The sequence below is a fragment of the Ornithorhynchus anatinus genome, chromosome 20 (assembly GCF_004115215.2).
Source record: "Ornithorhynchus anatinus isolate Pmale09 chromosome 20, mOrnAna1.pri.v4, whole genome shotgun sequence".
In the NCBI taxonomy this organism is placed as follows: Eukaryota; Metazoa; Chordata; class Mammalia; order Monotremata; family Ornithorhynchidae; genus Ornithorhynchus; species Ornithorhynchus anatinus.
This window is the reverse complement of record NC_041747.1, coordinates 8102817-8119275: the sequence shown is the minus strand read 5'-3', so window position 1 is coordinate 8119275 and position 16459 is coordinate 8102817. Positions and strand designations below refer to the sequence as shown.

The following is a 16459-nucleotide window of genomic DNA, read 5'->3' as shown; positions in this document are numbered from 1 at the left end:
ACTTCCAGAAAAAGAAATACCGTGACACCACCATCTGCCTTGAACTTCTATGTGGAGGAGTTTACTGGATTAGGAAACAGTAAAACGTATTGTGCTAGTATTGACATTTAGAATAATGCTGGGGTGTGTGTGTGTGTGTAGTTGTAACACAATAGATACATACTATATACTTTTATACAGCCCAAGTAGACATGAAAACAAAACAAAACCCCCCTTCTATTTGCAATGTTGTTTATTAACAGCTAATTTTTAATTAATTGTTAATTTGCACTGTTGAGAAGCAGCATGGCCTAGCAGATAGAGCACAGGTCTGGGAGTCAGAAGGTCATGGGTTCTAGTCCTGGCTTCGTCACTTGTCTGCTGTGTGACCTTGGGCAAGTCACTTCACTTCTCTGGGCCTCAGTTACCTTATCTGAAAAATGGGGATTAAGACTGTGAGCTGCCACATGGGACAACCTGATTACCTTTGTATCTACCTCAGCACTTAGAACAGTGCTTGGCACATAGTAAGATTTTAACAAATACCATTATTATTATTGTTATTATTATTAATTATTTGAAGAAACACTGGAGATATGTTTTATTCAGATTACTCTTGACTGAATAGACATTTGGATGTAGCATCAGATTACAAAAAAAGAAAGTGTCTGCAAATCTTGTGCATGAATTTAGCATTCATTCAAGAGGCCTAGTTTCATTCAAGAGACCAGTGTTTGGGAGGAACCAAATCTTGAGGGGCATTAGCTCCACAGGAGTAGTCCTGAGTCTGGCTAAATGACTTTGCGAGTGATCAGATGGAACTCAGATGGCATCACTAAATTTCTTTACCCCTGTAATCTGAGCCAGGATCTCCTGAGATAAAAAGGGAGTTCACTCACCACCTAGACCTCACAGTTGCACTATGGGTTTCCAGTTTCAAAAGAAAAAAATTAGCTCCCAGGAGCTCTGTAGTAAATTTATGAACATTACCATTAAGAGTTATCTTGACTTTGGACAATTTATCCTATTTTTCTTTATGCACTAATCCTATTATCTAAAGTGAATAAATAATTGGATACTGACTGTAGTTGACTAAGAAAACTTGAGGAATAATGGGACTAATAATAATTTTGGTTATTGTTAAATGTTTACTCTGTGCCAGGTGCTGTACTTGGAGCTGGGGTAGATACAAGAAAATCAGGTCAGGCACACAGCCCCTGTCCCACACAAGGCTCACCGTCTAAGTGGGAGGTAACAGCTATTGAATCCCCATTTTACAAATGAGAAAATTGAGGCATTGAGGAGCTAAGTGATTTAAGGTCACACAGCAGGCAAATAGTGAATTGGAATTAGAACCCAGGTCCTCTGACTCCTAGGCCCATGCTCTTTTAACTAGACCATACTGCTAATGATTTTCTGTTCTTTCATATTAATGTCTGTCTCCCCCTCTAGACTGTTCAGTAAAGCATTCTGAGATATGCCGTCGAACCAAAAAAAGATCAAGTTTGGAAGGTATACTTTCTCTCCAGGTAGTAGTTATTTTGGAGGTTTTGTAGCTGAGTTCAATGAACATCCAGGGGCCTGCCCTGGTCGGTCAGTGACTCAGGTTCGCTGTCCTCGGTTCCATGCCAGGCTCGGCTGTGAACATTGGACTGGATCAGAAAGTGTTCTGACTGTTCAGAAAATATGTGGGGGTTGTGGGGAGGGTCTCTAGACTCATCTCTCCAGCCCATAGACTCTATTCTCAGAACAGGCTCCTGGCTTGCTGGAGCTGGGGGAGGGGAGGCAGGCAATGTTCCTGCAGGAAAGGAGGGAGAGAGGGCCAAATCATCAGGATCTGTTTAAATCACACTTTGGGGACAGGATTTAGTACTGATCTCTGTGTGCCCGTCATTTGTCTTCCAAATGACCCTATTAGTCACCCCTTCTCTGTTCCTTCTGTCTTTGAGCGGCATCCTGTGGGCACTCCCTTTTTTGGATTCACACTCATTTATAGAAGCCAGGGCCTCAGGAGGCAGGTGGAAGCTCTGAGGAGCCTCCAGAAGTGACCCCTTCAAACAGGCCCACACACAGGAAACACCTTGTTCTTGCCTTTCTTCTTGGGTGGGGCTCCATCCTTTTCATCCTTAACCACTCCCACTTTTGAAAGCCTGGTTTATGCCCCTTTTCCAGGATGCTCCGACTTGAAAATGGAGCACCTGCTTATATCTGTGGAACAAGGGCAGCTCTCTATGTCTGCCTCATCTCCAGGCCTAGAATGGTTGTGAGACCCTGCACATGCTCAGAGCACGTCTTAACTTCTCAAAGATAACAGGCTTAAACACTGTGCAAAAAAATGCTAAAATTCAAAACACCCTGGTGTGATTCTCCCCTGAGTTGAGAGGCATTAGGAAAATTTTTAAGAGTAATGCTGGCTGAGGTTACAATCATTAGTTTTAGTCTAATGAAGAAATCGCTAGATCAGTAGCCAATATAAACCACACTTCACATTTTCCCTTACCAAGGATGTCGTTGGTGTTTGTTCATTTTATATTCCTGAAAGTCTCCCCCTAGATGAAGGTGGAAAATTCATTTTAACCAATATTATAATGTTGTCAGGTGACCTCATGAAATCATGGATATGACCCACTGTGCCAGTCCAAGGAAAAATGGGCTCTGACATGAGCCAGTGGCATTAAAATAGCTTGTTGACTACATTCTTCTTCAAAATTTCAAAATTTCTTATATGCAGGTTAAAAGATGGGGGTTTTATTTTTAAATATTAGAACATCAACAATCTCTAGACTGTAAGCTTGTTATGAGAAGCAAACATGTCTGCTCATTCTGTTGAATTGTACTCTCCCAAGCACTTAGCACAGTGCTCTGCACATAGTAAGTGCTCCATAAATACCATTGATTGATTGATCTCTAGGCTTAGAAAAAAATTAATTGCTTTAAACCAATTAGTTGTTCAGTAAAGTATTCTGAGGTGATGTCTAAACAAATTGTGGACAAGGCAGTTACTACCTAGGTCCTAAAAGCAAGACAGTCCTCCCTTCACCCTTGAAGACCTTCCCTGTGACCTAATGATTCCCCTAGCTTCTCATTTTCTAATTCAGCGGGTTCCCTCCATGGTGATTTGGGCTTCCAGAGTGAGCTATCTACTTACATAATCCTCAAAAAACGGAGCATATTCTCCATAGTGGCAGCTTCTGTCCCACTCATGGATTGGGCCTGACATTTTGCAAGGGTTTTCACCTACTTGCAACTTTCTAGCGAAAAATTGGCCTTGGCAACTGTAAAATCTTCCCTAGGTCATGGCTTTCTTTCCTGAGATTCCCTCTTGTGGCCATGATTCAGTATGGCTGTAAATTTCTTGGTAGTCCAAGAAATTTATAGTCATACTAGTGGCAATAAATAAAATCCATACATGGTGGATTTTATTTAAATCAGGATTTATATTACAGGTCAAGAAGCCTCAGCTCAACCAGTGTTTTCTATTTTTAAGCACATCTTGCTTGGATGCATTGCTGTTCAGGATATTCTTTCATTCTGGCATCCAGACCTTGATATATATATATATATATATATTGGTAATACGACATGGTCAGTGTAGATGTAAATTTCTTGGAATCCTAGAACTTAAAGAAGTTGAGTGTGTCACTCATTTAAATATATATATATATATACATTTATTTATATGTTCCTCTGTCCAATATCTATCAGACAGGCCAACTCAAAACAAAACAAAACACAATAAACCCTGCTCTTGCCTCTGCAATGGCATGAGGGTCAGGATGTGGCCACGAAGTAGTGAAGAGAAGGAGGCAGACTGGAGCATGTAACAGAACTTCCAGCCCCTTCCCAGATCTGACAATTAGTCATGGAGGTTGAGAGAGAACAGCGAGGGAGTTTGCCTGCTGCTCTGAGGCCACTGGATGCAGGAGACCCTTTTTAGATTACTGGGACGAAGTGACCTCCGGAGGCTTCTCCCAGCCTTTTGTCCCTCAACATATTTCCATAGTTATGGAAATTGAATAAATATGCCTCATTCTTTAGAACAGCAGCTGTATTCAAATTTGGTACAGGATAATGATCTTATCCAGCAGGCTAAGATCATTTTGCAGATCCAGGATTGGCAGCAAGCAGAAGCAAGTTAGTTTGTGTAATATTTGCTTCTTTTCTTTGACCTCCAAGTTCTCCTACTGCCTTAGCTCAGGAAGGAAAATTTAGGGGAAGTGTGGATCCCTTGTAGTGCCTCCACCTCATCATTAGCCGCAGCAGCAGTAGTAGTATAATAATGGGATTTGTTAAACAGTTTGTGTCAAGTGCTGTACTAAGCACTGAGGTAGATACAAGATAATCAGATCAGACACGGTCCCTATCTCACACAGGGCTCACAATCTGATTGGATGGACAACAAGTATTGTAATTTAGCCTTTCTTTTCCACTCTGTCTACAACCAGCACTTCTACAGTTGAACCCTTTGCAAATGACAGTATTTCATATGCCAGTAGAGAAAGCACTTAACACTAGGGAAGCAGCGTGGCTCAGTGGAAAGAGTCTGAGCTTCGGAGTTAGAGGTCATGAGTTCGACTCCCGGCTCTGCCACTTGTCAGCTGTATGACTGTGGGCAAGTCATTTAACTTCTCTGTGCCTCAGTTACCTCATCTGTAAAATGGGGATTAACTGTGAGCCTCACGTGGGACAACCTGATTACCCTGTATCTACCCCAGCACTTAGAACAGTGCTCTGCACATAGTAAGCGCTTAACAAATACCAACATTATTTCAAATCAGAACCGGGCTAGGGAAGGGCAGAAAGCAGGCTAAACTACTTCTCTCTTCTATGTGCTCTTCCACTGATCTGACCCGAAACAGACATCTCCTGGGGAAATGTGATTCTGCTGACCCTGCCTTCCTGAAATGAGTGGTGTGGACTGTGGCCTTTTTATCTTAATTTTAGGTTTTTAAGTTTCTCAAGGGAAAAGCAGCATTCATTCATTCAATCATATTTATTGAGCGCTTTCTTTATGCCGAGCACTGTACTAAGCGCTTGGAATGTACAATTCGGCAACAGAGACAATCCCTGCCCAACAAGGGGCTCACAGTCTATCAGTCATTTTTATTGAACACTTACTATGTGCTTTGCACAAGAAAAATGATTGATATATATTTGTTAAACACTTACTGTGTGCCAGGCACTGTACTAAGTGTGTGGGAGAGTACAGTACAACAGAATTAGTAGACCTGTTGTCTGCCCATAATGAGTTTATAGTTTAGAGATTATTATAATTATTATTATTCAACCTCATACCCTCACTATCCACAGGTACCATTTGCAGAACAGTCTTCTTCCAGAACAGCCATCTCCCAGCAAGGAATAAGTCACTTGTAGCCTTGGGCTGGACAGATAAAGAGATTAAATAATCACAGCACCAGGTGAGGCTTGCAGCCTGCTGAGGGATGGCTCACGGAGATGGGTGCTGGAAGCAACTTGTTTTGGTGGCTGTCAGAATGGCGTTGCAGTCAGACAGTGGCTGGGAAAAGTCCTTCCAAATCTGCCCAGGGGTAGAAGTGATTGCCAAGTGATGTTACTCTGCCCCCTGAAACAACCATTGAATGCATTTGCCCTGCTTTGATGTTCCCTGCCATTCTCCTGCTCACACCTGTCTTGGAGTATGAGGACAAAGGTCAATTATTTTTTTTTTAATTGCTGCTTAGGCAGGTACCTGCCTCAGAAGCCAGTGGCTACTAGGCAAACCCCTCAGGGCCAGGTTTCAGAGACCTTGCTAATGTCCTCCCTCTGGTTTGGAACTCCCTACCCTTCACAGCTGACAGACTATCACTCTCCCCATCTTCAGAGCTATCCTAAAACCCATATCTCCTCCAAGACACCTTCCCTGACTTACTTCGGTTACCCAACATATTCACCCTTCCTTCTGTATTACCTGCGGACTTGGGTTAGTACCCCTAGAGCACTGATATTCATCCCAACCCCAGCCCTACAACATTTATTTACATATCCCTCTACTCTGCTCCTTCTCCTCTCTGAAATGTATATTAAGGTGTGTCTTTCCTCCCTCCCCCACCAGATTGTAAGCTCATAGCTACCAACTCATGTGATGTACTTTCCCAAATGCTTAGTATTTATTCATTTATTCAATCGTATTTTTTGAGCACTTACTGTGTGCAGAACACTGTACTGAGCGCTTGGAATGTACATTACAGTGCTCTTCCCCCAATAAACCTCAATAAATACCATCAGTGTTTCTCTGTAATTACTAATGCCCTTCAGCAGGCTTGCATAGAGATTTTTAGGAAGCTATTGGCCTATCCTTCATCACTTTCACCACCCTCCATACCCCTCCTTGTCGTAAGAACATAAAGGAACAGAAGACTACCCTCTTTGTTATCCATTCAACATCATATGAAACTTCTCTCTCTTAACTTTTCCTTCTTGTAACCTATTCAAGACATCTCACAATGACCATATTCAAAACCCTCTTGAAACTATTTTGTTTTGCCTGCACAACTCTCTGTGGTAATGCATCCCTTTTTAGCCACACACTGTGGAAAAAAAGTCTCTTTTGTTTGACTTGAACCTATAACTTGCAAGCTTCTACCACCTTCTGCCTCTCTATTTAGGTGGGCTTCATATTAGCCGATGACATTACTGATTTGGTTGAAGGTTTCTTCACCCTGTAAATATAACCCTTTGGCCTAGATTTGTCTGCTACCTTCAGTAATTGTTATTTTCTATTAAGTTCCTGATCTTCCTCAAGCCTCTGCTGCCCAGAGCGAACTCCTCTCCTGATCTATGCATGCCAGATTTTTCTGTTTGTTTCAGTTCTCTTCCTCTTCAGCCTGCTGGCAGAGCACATTGTTTGAGATTCTGCATGACTCTGTCCTTAAACTGTTTGGGCTGTCCTCTGTGCTTGCATGTATCCCCTTCCATGCAGGAGTCCCTCTCTTTCATTTTCCTCACAGTCCCACCCAATAAATCATCAATTAATAGCATTTATTGAGTCCTTACTCTGTACAGAGCACTCAGTAAATCCTTGTTATAACAAACATTGCCTAAACATCACTGCCCTTTCTAACCCGTGCTGAGACACCTTAACTCTTCTGATTATTCTAAATCAGGCACGTAGGACAGTGGCTGTGTCCTCACCCACAAATTATTAGGGTAATTTAGACCCCCAAAATACATGTTGGCCTGAATTATTCATTCATTTCATGTGAACATGTTTATTTTTCTTCATTAAATGCCAATAATATGCTATTTATCTCATGCTGGTCACTCAATGAATTACTACCAAACTGGCAGGCCTCCAGGTATATCCATTTCTCTATTTCAGTCAGTTCTAAAACCCTGGGGGTTACGTTCTGGAAGAGGAAAACTTGCATTATAGTACTCTGGCCTTGACTTATGTCATGTCATGCAGTTTCTTCTGAAATCACACTGAATTCTAACAGGTAACGCGTTGTCAGAAGAATGTTCCCTGAGTTGACATTTGCTTTTTATCCAAAATGCTTAGTGAAAACAAGCATTAGAGGAGAAATGACTGTAAAGGCATGTCACATTTGCAGCCTACAGAGGATTGTAGCCTGCTGTTAGTGTGACCTGGATGGGACAGACAACTGACAGCAAGAGTAAAGCAGGAAGAGAGAGAGAATCGATCTATCCGTGGCATTTATTGAGCATTTATTCTGTGCAGAGCACTGCGCTTGGGAGAAGCAGTGTGGCCTAATGGAAAGAACATGAGCTGGGAGTCAGAGGACCCAAATTAATAATGTTGGTATTTGTTAAGCGCTTACTATGTACAGAGCACTGTTCTAAGCGCTGGGGGAGATACAGGGTAATCAGGTCGTCCCACGTGAGGCTCACAGTTAATCCCCATTTTACAGATGAGGTAACTGAGGCACAGAGAAGTTAAGTGACTTGCCCACAGTCACACAGCTGACAAGTGGCAGAGCCAGGAGTCGAACCCATGACCTCTGACTCTGAAGCCCAGGCTCTTTCCACTGAGCCACGCTGCTTCAAATTCTAATCCTGGCTCTGCTACTTGTCTGCTGTCACCTCGAGTAAGTCACTTAACTCCCCTGTGTCTCAGTTTCTTCATCTGTAAAATAGGAATTCAGTCTCTAGACTGTGAGCCCCAAGTGGGACAGGGATTATTTTATATCTGTCCCAGTGCTTGGTACCGTGCTTGGCACACAGTGCTTAACAAATACTGAAACAAATACTGAAATTATTATTCTCCTGAGCATTTGGTACAAGTGTTCTTTATGCAGTAAGTGCTCAATACCATTGATTGAATGGTTATAGCAAGTGTCCCTTGTGAAAAGTAACATTTCTGCACAAAAGCAGGACTAGAATTATATGTGGACCACTTTCCTTGGGTTGAGGTTTTTTTCAAGGCAAGTTGACATGGGACAATTTCTCTGCAAATGGAATATTAGATTCAGAAAGATAAAGGCCATTAATATTACAGTAATCTGGAAACAGATTTGCTTTTTCATTTTTAAGTAAACAGTTGGAGTGTAGACTTTTTATTAATTGAATAATATTGTTTACATAGCTGGAAGTTAGTATCTAGGAATACATTTCTTAAAGTTCCCTAGTAGTCACTAGTAGTGGTAGTAGTAAAGGTATTTATTGAGCACCCAGCTCTTCTTTCTATGGTATTTGTTAATCCCATACTATGTGTCAAGCACTCTTCTAAGCCCTGGGGTAGATACAAGTTAATTAGGCCACATTGAGTCCCTGCACCACGAGGGGCTCAGTCTGTCTAAGTAGGAGGGGGAAAAGGTATCGAATCCCTATTTTGCTGTTGAGGAAACTGAGGCACAGAGAAGTTGTGACTTGCCTAAGGTCACATACCAGGCAATTAGTGGCCCCGGAGTTAGAATCCAGATTCTCTGGCTCCCAAGTCTGTGCTTTATCCACTAGACTTCCCAAAGTGCCATGTGTTCACTAAAGTGCTTCATTTTATATTAAACCCCATTTCACCTATTAATGTGAAACAAGTTCTTTTATGAATTTCTTATGTATCTTTCTATGAGGAACTTCACTGGAATTGTAAAGTCTATTTGTATTGGAGAACTCTCTGCTTGCATGTTGTTCAAATATATCTGCAAATGCAAGCAATGTACTTTTTCCTAGGGGAACAGTTAATACTTTGTCTTTTCAACCCTTCTTTAATATGATTTTGGTCATGGAGTGATAGTCAACATAGGGTTGAACTGCCTTTTTGTACTACGTTTAAAATGTTCATTAACATAGAATTCATAGAACATAGAATTAACATAGAATTCAACTCTTAAGACTTTATTCATACTTTTCCAAAGCATCATCACATTCGTTTTCTCTGCCACAACAGCAGAGTAGGGTGAAGACTGGAAAATTTCAAAATAGACTGGATTCTAAGAAAATAAATTGACCTTGAATGAGCTTAGACAAGGGCAATGCCCTTAATCCTTTGGTGTAACAGCTCTTGAAGCCCCTCTACCGGCCACAAAAATTAAATTAGCTTGTTTGGAGAAAACTGTATTTCTAGGTTAAACAGGAGGAGTCAAAATGGCATTTTTATCGCATTAAATACTAGAACTGCACAAAGTAAAAATCAAAGCAAAATATTGCTGATCTATTTCATTACCTCAAACATTCTGTTTAAATTACAACATTGAATAAATGAAGTAAACACAAGGAAAAGAGTGCGGCACCTCAAATTTTGAGGGGTGTTCATTTCTTAGGTAATCCATCCAAATCTTCAATAGTGAGATGATAGCCATTCTATTTTCCTCAAAGTATGTGGCCTCAATTTAGCATTTTTCATTTTAAAACTTCACTAAGAACTGGGGTGACACTACTGCTTTGAAGAGATTCAGAGTTATGGGCTTAGAGAGGATCTGCTATGTCCACTTGGATTTTCTGAACACTTTCTAAACACTTGCAGAGTGTACATTTGATTTCTTCAAATAACTTGCTTCTTAAAATAAGATTACGTATTCAACTGGATATGTTAACAAAATCTTTGATACAACATCAAAATTATGTAGTGCACTTGAACATTTTAGGTTGAAAGTCTCAGAAAAAAATCAAAACAATAGCTAAAGGGTGTGCACACTGTATAAAATCACATCCTTAAAAATAGCTTTAAACACTCTTTCATATTAACTGAATCTGCATGAACTAAACAAAGGTTCTTTTACCCCCCCCCCCCAAAAAAATTCCCAGAGCTGTGTGTTTCATGGAGCAAACACTTGCGGTTTTGTTTTCAAAGCAACAAATGGGTACTTTACATTGGTAGTTTTTGTCACAGTTTGAGTCAGCTGAAAGCTGGCTTGTTTGGGCCACATAGACAAGGATTTTGTGGCCGAAGATATGTATGTTCGTGCACACCTCCTGATTGGCTTAGGAGCTCATCCAGTCGGAATCCTGCTGCCAGCCTGCACGTTTTTCTGGGTATTGCCCTGGAGGCCTCAAGGAGTGCAGCAAGGAGTGAGGGAAAAGGGATGGGGATGGAATCCCAAACACTCTCTCTGGATCAGGCCGACTGCTGGTATCCCAATTTCCAAGGAGGGCTTGGAGGTGAGTGAATGGAACTTGACTACAAAGCCATTTCCTTTATCTCCACAGGCATTTTCTTGGTGTAAGAGGCTTTCTTCATACTGTGCAGGTCTGGATATTTCCAGGGAGAACACCCATTCCAAAGATGCATCTGCCCCGTGCATACTCTCATAGAGGAAACTGCCAAAATTTGACAGCTAAGGAAAATGAGAAAAAAGATGCCATTGAGTCAGTCCAGACCGCTGACTAAACAAAAAGCTACAACTCACACTTCAAAGTCCTTCAAAGCAAAGACACCAGAATTAGTAACTTTTTTTCTTCCTCTCCTGTGACCTTGGATTTACTTATGTGAGTTGTTGTTGCACTAATGCAAGATCAGCTGAAGATCAGTCTCCAAAAATACCTTGTGTGTATAGTAAATGCCATCACATTAAGTGACTTTCCTGGGTGTTCAGAGAAGGGGAAAAAAACACTTCTATGGAACATCCACGCATACATAACAAGCCCCAGACCCTGGGGCCACCTGCCTGTCCACCAGAGGCTTTGAAATAACAAACTCACCCAAGTGGGATATGAGTGGCCTGGCCTGGTCAGCAGTCGTAGCCAAGAGGGCAAAGGTCTGGGAGGAAGAAGCGGGACTGGGAATAATGAGGCATAACCAGCGTGAAGCAGCAAGCCTAAGAAGCTTTTGGTACGTCCCATCGCCAAATTTTTAGGACGCAGACTGCCATGACAGACCTATGAGGTGTTACAGTGAAGTTGACCAGATAAGTCCAGGAATGGTGGGCTTAACTGGTAGGAAGTTGCAGATCTCATTAGAGGAAATAGATCAGTGACAGAAAGAATCCTGTTTAAAAGGGGTAGGAGAGGGAGACAGAACAATTCTCTGCCTGTGTATGGATATGCAATGATCAATATTGCAAATGTTGGTTTTTAAAAAAACACACAAACCATTGATGGCAGCAGCACTGATGGTATTTTTCAAGTGCTGTATTGCTTTTGGTTCAGTGACAAGAGCCACCATCCTGGCAAGCAGGGGACTGGGTTCTGTTGCTGTGCCATAAATGGTGAAGCGTTTAGCCTGAAGAACCACTTAGGGCTTTTCACCAGGAAGACAGGCCCAGCAAAAATCCTGAAAGAGAGATATGGCAAACATGGGGTAGTAGAGAGCTCCACAGCTACAAAAGCCAGTGCCCAATGGATCTCGGCACTAAGTTGAGGGCAATTCAGCTGTAAATGGGTCTTCCACATGCATTTATAATAATAATGATGATGAGGATGTTATTTATTAAATGCCATCCATTCATCCATGTGTTCCCTGCAAAGTGCTAAACGCTGAGGGAGTTACAAGGCAATCAGATCTGACACAGGCCCTTTCCCATTTGGGGTTCACTGCCTTAAATGGGGAGAAGGGGTATTTTATCCTCATTTCACAGATACAGAAAATAGGCCCAAAGAAGTTGTGACTTGCCCAGGGTCACACGGCTGGCTAAATGGTAGAGCTGCAGCTTGAACCCGAGTCCCCTAACTCCCAGACATACTCTCTTCCCTAGGTCACACTGCCTCCCTATTGTACACACCACAGTGTCCCGCAGGTCTGCGCAACTATTCAGTGCATTTTTGTGAGACGGGAACCTAACTACCAGGAAAGAGAGTGTGAATGGTGTTAAGCAAATCACTACCCCTGTAATCAGTTCCTTTTCCTAGGTTCAATCATTGTTCCTGACAGGTAAGTCCTATCGTCAACTAGAATAAAAGAAGTCCTGCCAGCAAAAGAGCAATAGCACCGACAGCTACCAGTGGTAGTGAGAAAGGTTATATGTTCAAGACCAGCGGCGCTTCCCTTGTGGAGTTCTAATCGGCAGGCACAATACAGCATTAGCATTTAAATACCTATTATGAGTGGAACGAATTCTGTGGCTTGATATTCACTGATTTGAGATAATTGATCATTTTTATCCAAATCAATAAATGTAAAGAGTTTACAACAGATCCGCAATTGGTATTTTTTTGGTCTTATTTTCCCACGCAGGAATCCTATTTCACTGTCCCATATATCTGAAAAAGCCTCTTCCCATTTACTAAGCCACCTTTCCTTCCCTGCCCCTCACACTTGTTCTTTCCAAACAGTGTATTGATTGCGGAATCTCTCACCCACCCCAGCCGGCCTTAATAATTACCAAAAAAACTGAGAAACCTGAGGTTAGTAAAATTACCACCGGAATATATTTGTGATATGTATACACACGTATCCATTTTACTTTAATGTAAGGAAAGGCAAATAAGGGGTTCTATTCAGCATGAAGCACATAGCGGGGGCCCCATAAATACCAACTCCATTCTGCACTTCGGTGTTATCGAGTGCAACAACTCTTTCGGTTATGCGCTTTATACGGGTTACAGGTTTTTGGGGTTTTTTTTCAGAAGTTTTAAAGAATTCTCCGTATCGGTCGTTTGGCATTTTGACTGTCTACCCGACCACCACATGGTATCATTTAAAAAAAAAAAATTCTACAAATTCAGTAATTAGCCTCTGACCCCAGATCTGGATTTCATTGTCTGCCGGCCCCTCGCAAACTCTGTGAAACCGGGCAATAAACAACCCGTACTTGTTGGCAGTACTGTTAGAATCCCCTCAAAAAGCTGCTTTTATTTTCCTCCTAGCCTCGCACTGAGTTCAGATGTGGCACTTTCAGGGTTTATTTAGGTTGGAAGGAAAGGGAGGGGGGGTGTCCCTTGAAAACCCCCCTCTCAAGCCCTCCGAGATCCTGCAAATAAAAATGAATTGTTGCCTTCGACGACGCCTTCCTCAGCACCCCCGCAAGGCAGGCGGCCAACGCAGCCCTCGCCGCAAGAAGTTAAAGCCCCAACGGCGTTATTTCACAGAAAGGAAGGACCTGTCGCAGCGCTCAGGTTAGGGTGAAGTTCTCGTTTCCCTCCCCGCTCAGTACGCAGCCCACTATAAAGAGCCACCGCTGCGTTGAGTCACCAGAAAGGAAAAAGGCCCACTTTCCTCAAATAGAGGGAGGGAAAACGACGCGAGGAAGGTGGCGGGGGCGCCTCGAAGCGGAGCCCCGAACCAGGCTCCTCACCGGACGGGGAAGGGGGGAGGCCGGGGGCGCGCGCGCGCGCGGAAGAAAGAACCGCCTCTCGTCGTCAGGGGCAGTGACGTCATCCTTTTCGGCCAGCCTGTGGCGGGGGCGTCTGCCCGTCACGTGCTCTCCCCCTCCCTCGAGCGCGCGCTCGCGCCCTCCCTCCTCCACCTCCTCTGTCCACCTCCCTCGGCTCCCGCCCAACCCCGCCCCGGCCGGGCTCCGCTGTCAACATCGCGGCTCCGGTCCGCCCCCTCCCTCCTCCCTCTCCCTCCTCCGCCGCCTCCTCCTGAGGAGCCACCGTCGCCGCTCCGGCGGCTGGTCCCTGCAGGCAGGCAGAGGGTCCCCCGCCCCCTGCGGTCGGGGGCGTGTGGCGGCGGTGTCGCCGCTCCCCCGGCCATGGAAGCGGCTCCGTTTCCCGTCTCCCGCGGCGCCGCCCCAACCGCTTCGGTCCCGGCGAAACCGGGCTCCCACGCCGCTCCGCCCGCCCCTGCTGGGGATGCCTTCCCGGCCCCGGCCCGGGCTGCGGACCCGCGGAGCCGGCCGGCTGCCGGAGCAGACGTCTTCCCCGCTCTGATCGCCCCCCCACCCCCACCCCCGCCGTGGATGGCGGTGGGTCTTTTATGTCCCCCCCCACCTTCCCCTCCAGAAAGGAGAAAATAGCGGAGTGGGCGGCACGGACTGACCTGTCAGCGGAGGAGGAGAAAAGCCCCGTGTCAGGCGCGAGTCCGGGAGCCCCTCGGAGCCGGACTCGGGCGAGCGGCTCCGTACAAAGCCGGGAGGCGGCGGAGGAGGCGGCGGCGGCGGCGGCATCATCATCATCCAGGTGTCCCCCTGCCGCGGGGCCGTCGCCAGCAACGCCGCCGCGCCGCCCTTCTCCCGACCTGCTCTTCCCTCTCCATCACCGGGCATGAGGGAACCCCCCGGCCCGATTTTTTTTTTTGTGCAGTTTCAGCAAAGCTCCGAGGAAGTTGGTCCTTTTGTTCCACTATTTATAGATTGCGTCAACATTGCGAAAAGGAGAAGGCGGAGCAGTGGCTCCTCCTCCCTCTCCCCTCCTCCTTCTCCCCGCTCTTGGGAGAGAAAAGCCCCAGCACACGACCTAAGTACACAACACGCCACCCCCCACCTCCCCCCTTTCTCTCCCTCCTCCTCCTCCTCCTCCCACTCGGCCTGCAACCCCGGGAGCGACACGGCCAAACCCCATCACGTGCCTGCCAAGGAAAACCAGCCTGCCAGAATACTCCCGGGCCGCCTGCCATACACTGCAGCGGCAGCAAAGAGAAACCACTCTTCCCACCTCCCATCCTCACTGTCTATCAACCCTCACCCCACACAACTCCTTCACCCAAACTTCCCCCTCTCCCGCGCCTTGTGCCAGAACTCCTCGCCAGGTCTGGCTTTCCCGATGGGGCGACTGGGGGTGGATGCGTATCTCTGTCCCTGCCTGGGACACGATCGACGTTGCTGTGTGTATGCCCGTATGCCATCTGCGCAAAAGCTGTATGTCACGCCTAGGTGCTTTGACGCCCGTTTTCTTTGGGCTCCCGTTCTCTCGTTGGTTACGTGGCTGAATTTCTTCTAATGCCTCTGCTTCTGCTTAGACAACAGCTTCTTCTAAGCAGTTGGCGAAAGGGTAAAAGGCGAAACGAACCTGCGGCGCTCGGAATAAGGATGACACCCTCCTGCTCGTTCACAGGAGGTGATGATCACACATAAAGCATCAGCACGGGCATAAAAAGACGCCTGAAAAGACCTTCTCATCTCCGCAGGTGCAACGACAGTTTACCACTTCCTCCTTCTTGATTCTGCAAAAAGATCTGAATGCCTGTTAAGGGAAGATATTTGAAAGGAAAATGGAGGCGAAAAGAGGTGGCTCACGAAGGGTTAATGAAAATAGACTTATAAATAAAATCTTCGGACTTTCCATATAAGCTTGATCATAAAGTTATTTAGCCTCCGCCATCCCTGAAATGAAACTCAGCACTTTTCTGGCCTATGGCCAGTGTCTCTGAATTCAGTGTAAACAAGGAATACTGCAAACGCAAGGCAGGGCCTTACAATGAAACTAAGTAAAATTAGCTTGTTAAAATTATTATCAACATGTCCAGCTTCCAGCCCTTTTATTTATTTTCGCCGCATTTAACTTTGCCAGAGTCGGACTGAAATCATTCCACATAGGGGATGATGGTGTTAGCAAAAAACTGAGGATGAATTGAACCAAGGGAGGAGAGCAGCAAAAATATAGAATCTCTCCTTTCAGGGACAGTACTAAACCGGTGTGGTTAACAAGTTGGTGGGTTTGTTTTTAGCTGAGATCCTGAGATGAATTCTTATCAACGTCCCTTCTTCAAGGAGCAGAGGGCCAGGGGCATTGGACAGGATGTTCCTGGCGTGGAGAGAGGACAGTGCTTTGTCCGAGAGAGTGTGGCTGTAACGCGATCCAGGGCGAGGCCAGGAACAGGACTTGTCTGAACCTGCAAAGCGCTCAAGTTCTATTCTCGGGTCAGCGAGAAACTGCTGCTGCGATTTGCTACCCCCTGCATTTGTGAAACTCATCCAGGATTGGAAACTTTTTTTAAAAAAAGCACGATCACATAACTTTTTTTTGAGAGGGATATGCACGGGGAAAAAAAAAGCGGAATTCCGGAGCGGGGATGTCGTGTCAGCACTGGTAACTAAGATCTCAAAGTTTGGGTCTGAAACAACCCGAAGCGAGTCCCACTCACTGCTAACCTCTCAGCCTAATCGGACACTGAGTAGGAGGCAAAGGTCTCCTCCCTCCTTCCCCTCCCCGTGACAGAGAGTCTCAGAAGAGAGGGCTCGTTCCCTCG

General features: G+C 45.0%; 1 protein-coding gene and 1 long non-coding RNA gene across 5 annotated transcripts in view; one reads left to right on the top strand and one right to left on the bottom strand.

The window, feature by feature from the left end:
• The window catches only part of LOC103170462, a 44688-nt gene extending 32165 nt beyond the window's left edge, over positions 1–12523 (top strand). For 2 of the 4 annotated variants that reach the window (XR_486187.3, XR_486186.4), the window contains one exon: positions 10603–12523. This is a non-coding gene — a long non-coding RNA (uncharacterized LOC103170462). Of the gene's footprint in view, positions 1–1431; positions 1492–5289; positions 5400–10602 lie in introns of all 4 variants that reach the window. The other 2 variants (XR_003753833.2, XR_005661178.1) reach the window with 2 other exon arrangements.
• On the bottom strand, positions 10644–14723 carry LOC120637984 (ran-binding protein 9-like). Its single transcript, XM_029047785.2, has 2 exons — positions 14312–14723; positions 10644–10730 (listed from the first exon to the last, which is right to left on the bottom strand). The coding sequence occupies exons 1-2, from the start codon at positions 14535–14537 to the stop codon at positions 10702–10704; spliced, it is 255 nt and encodes an 84-aa protein (XP_028903618.1). The 5' UTR covers positions 14538–14723; the 3' UTR covers positions 10644–10701.
• Positions 14724–16459: the final 1736 nt, after the last annotated feature.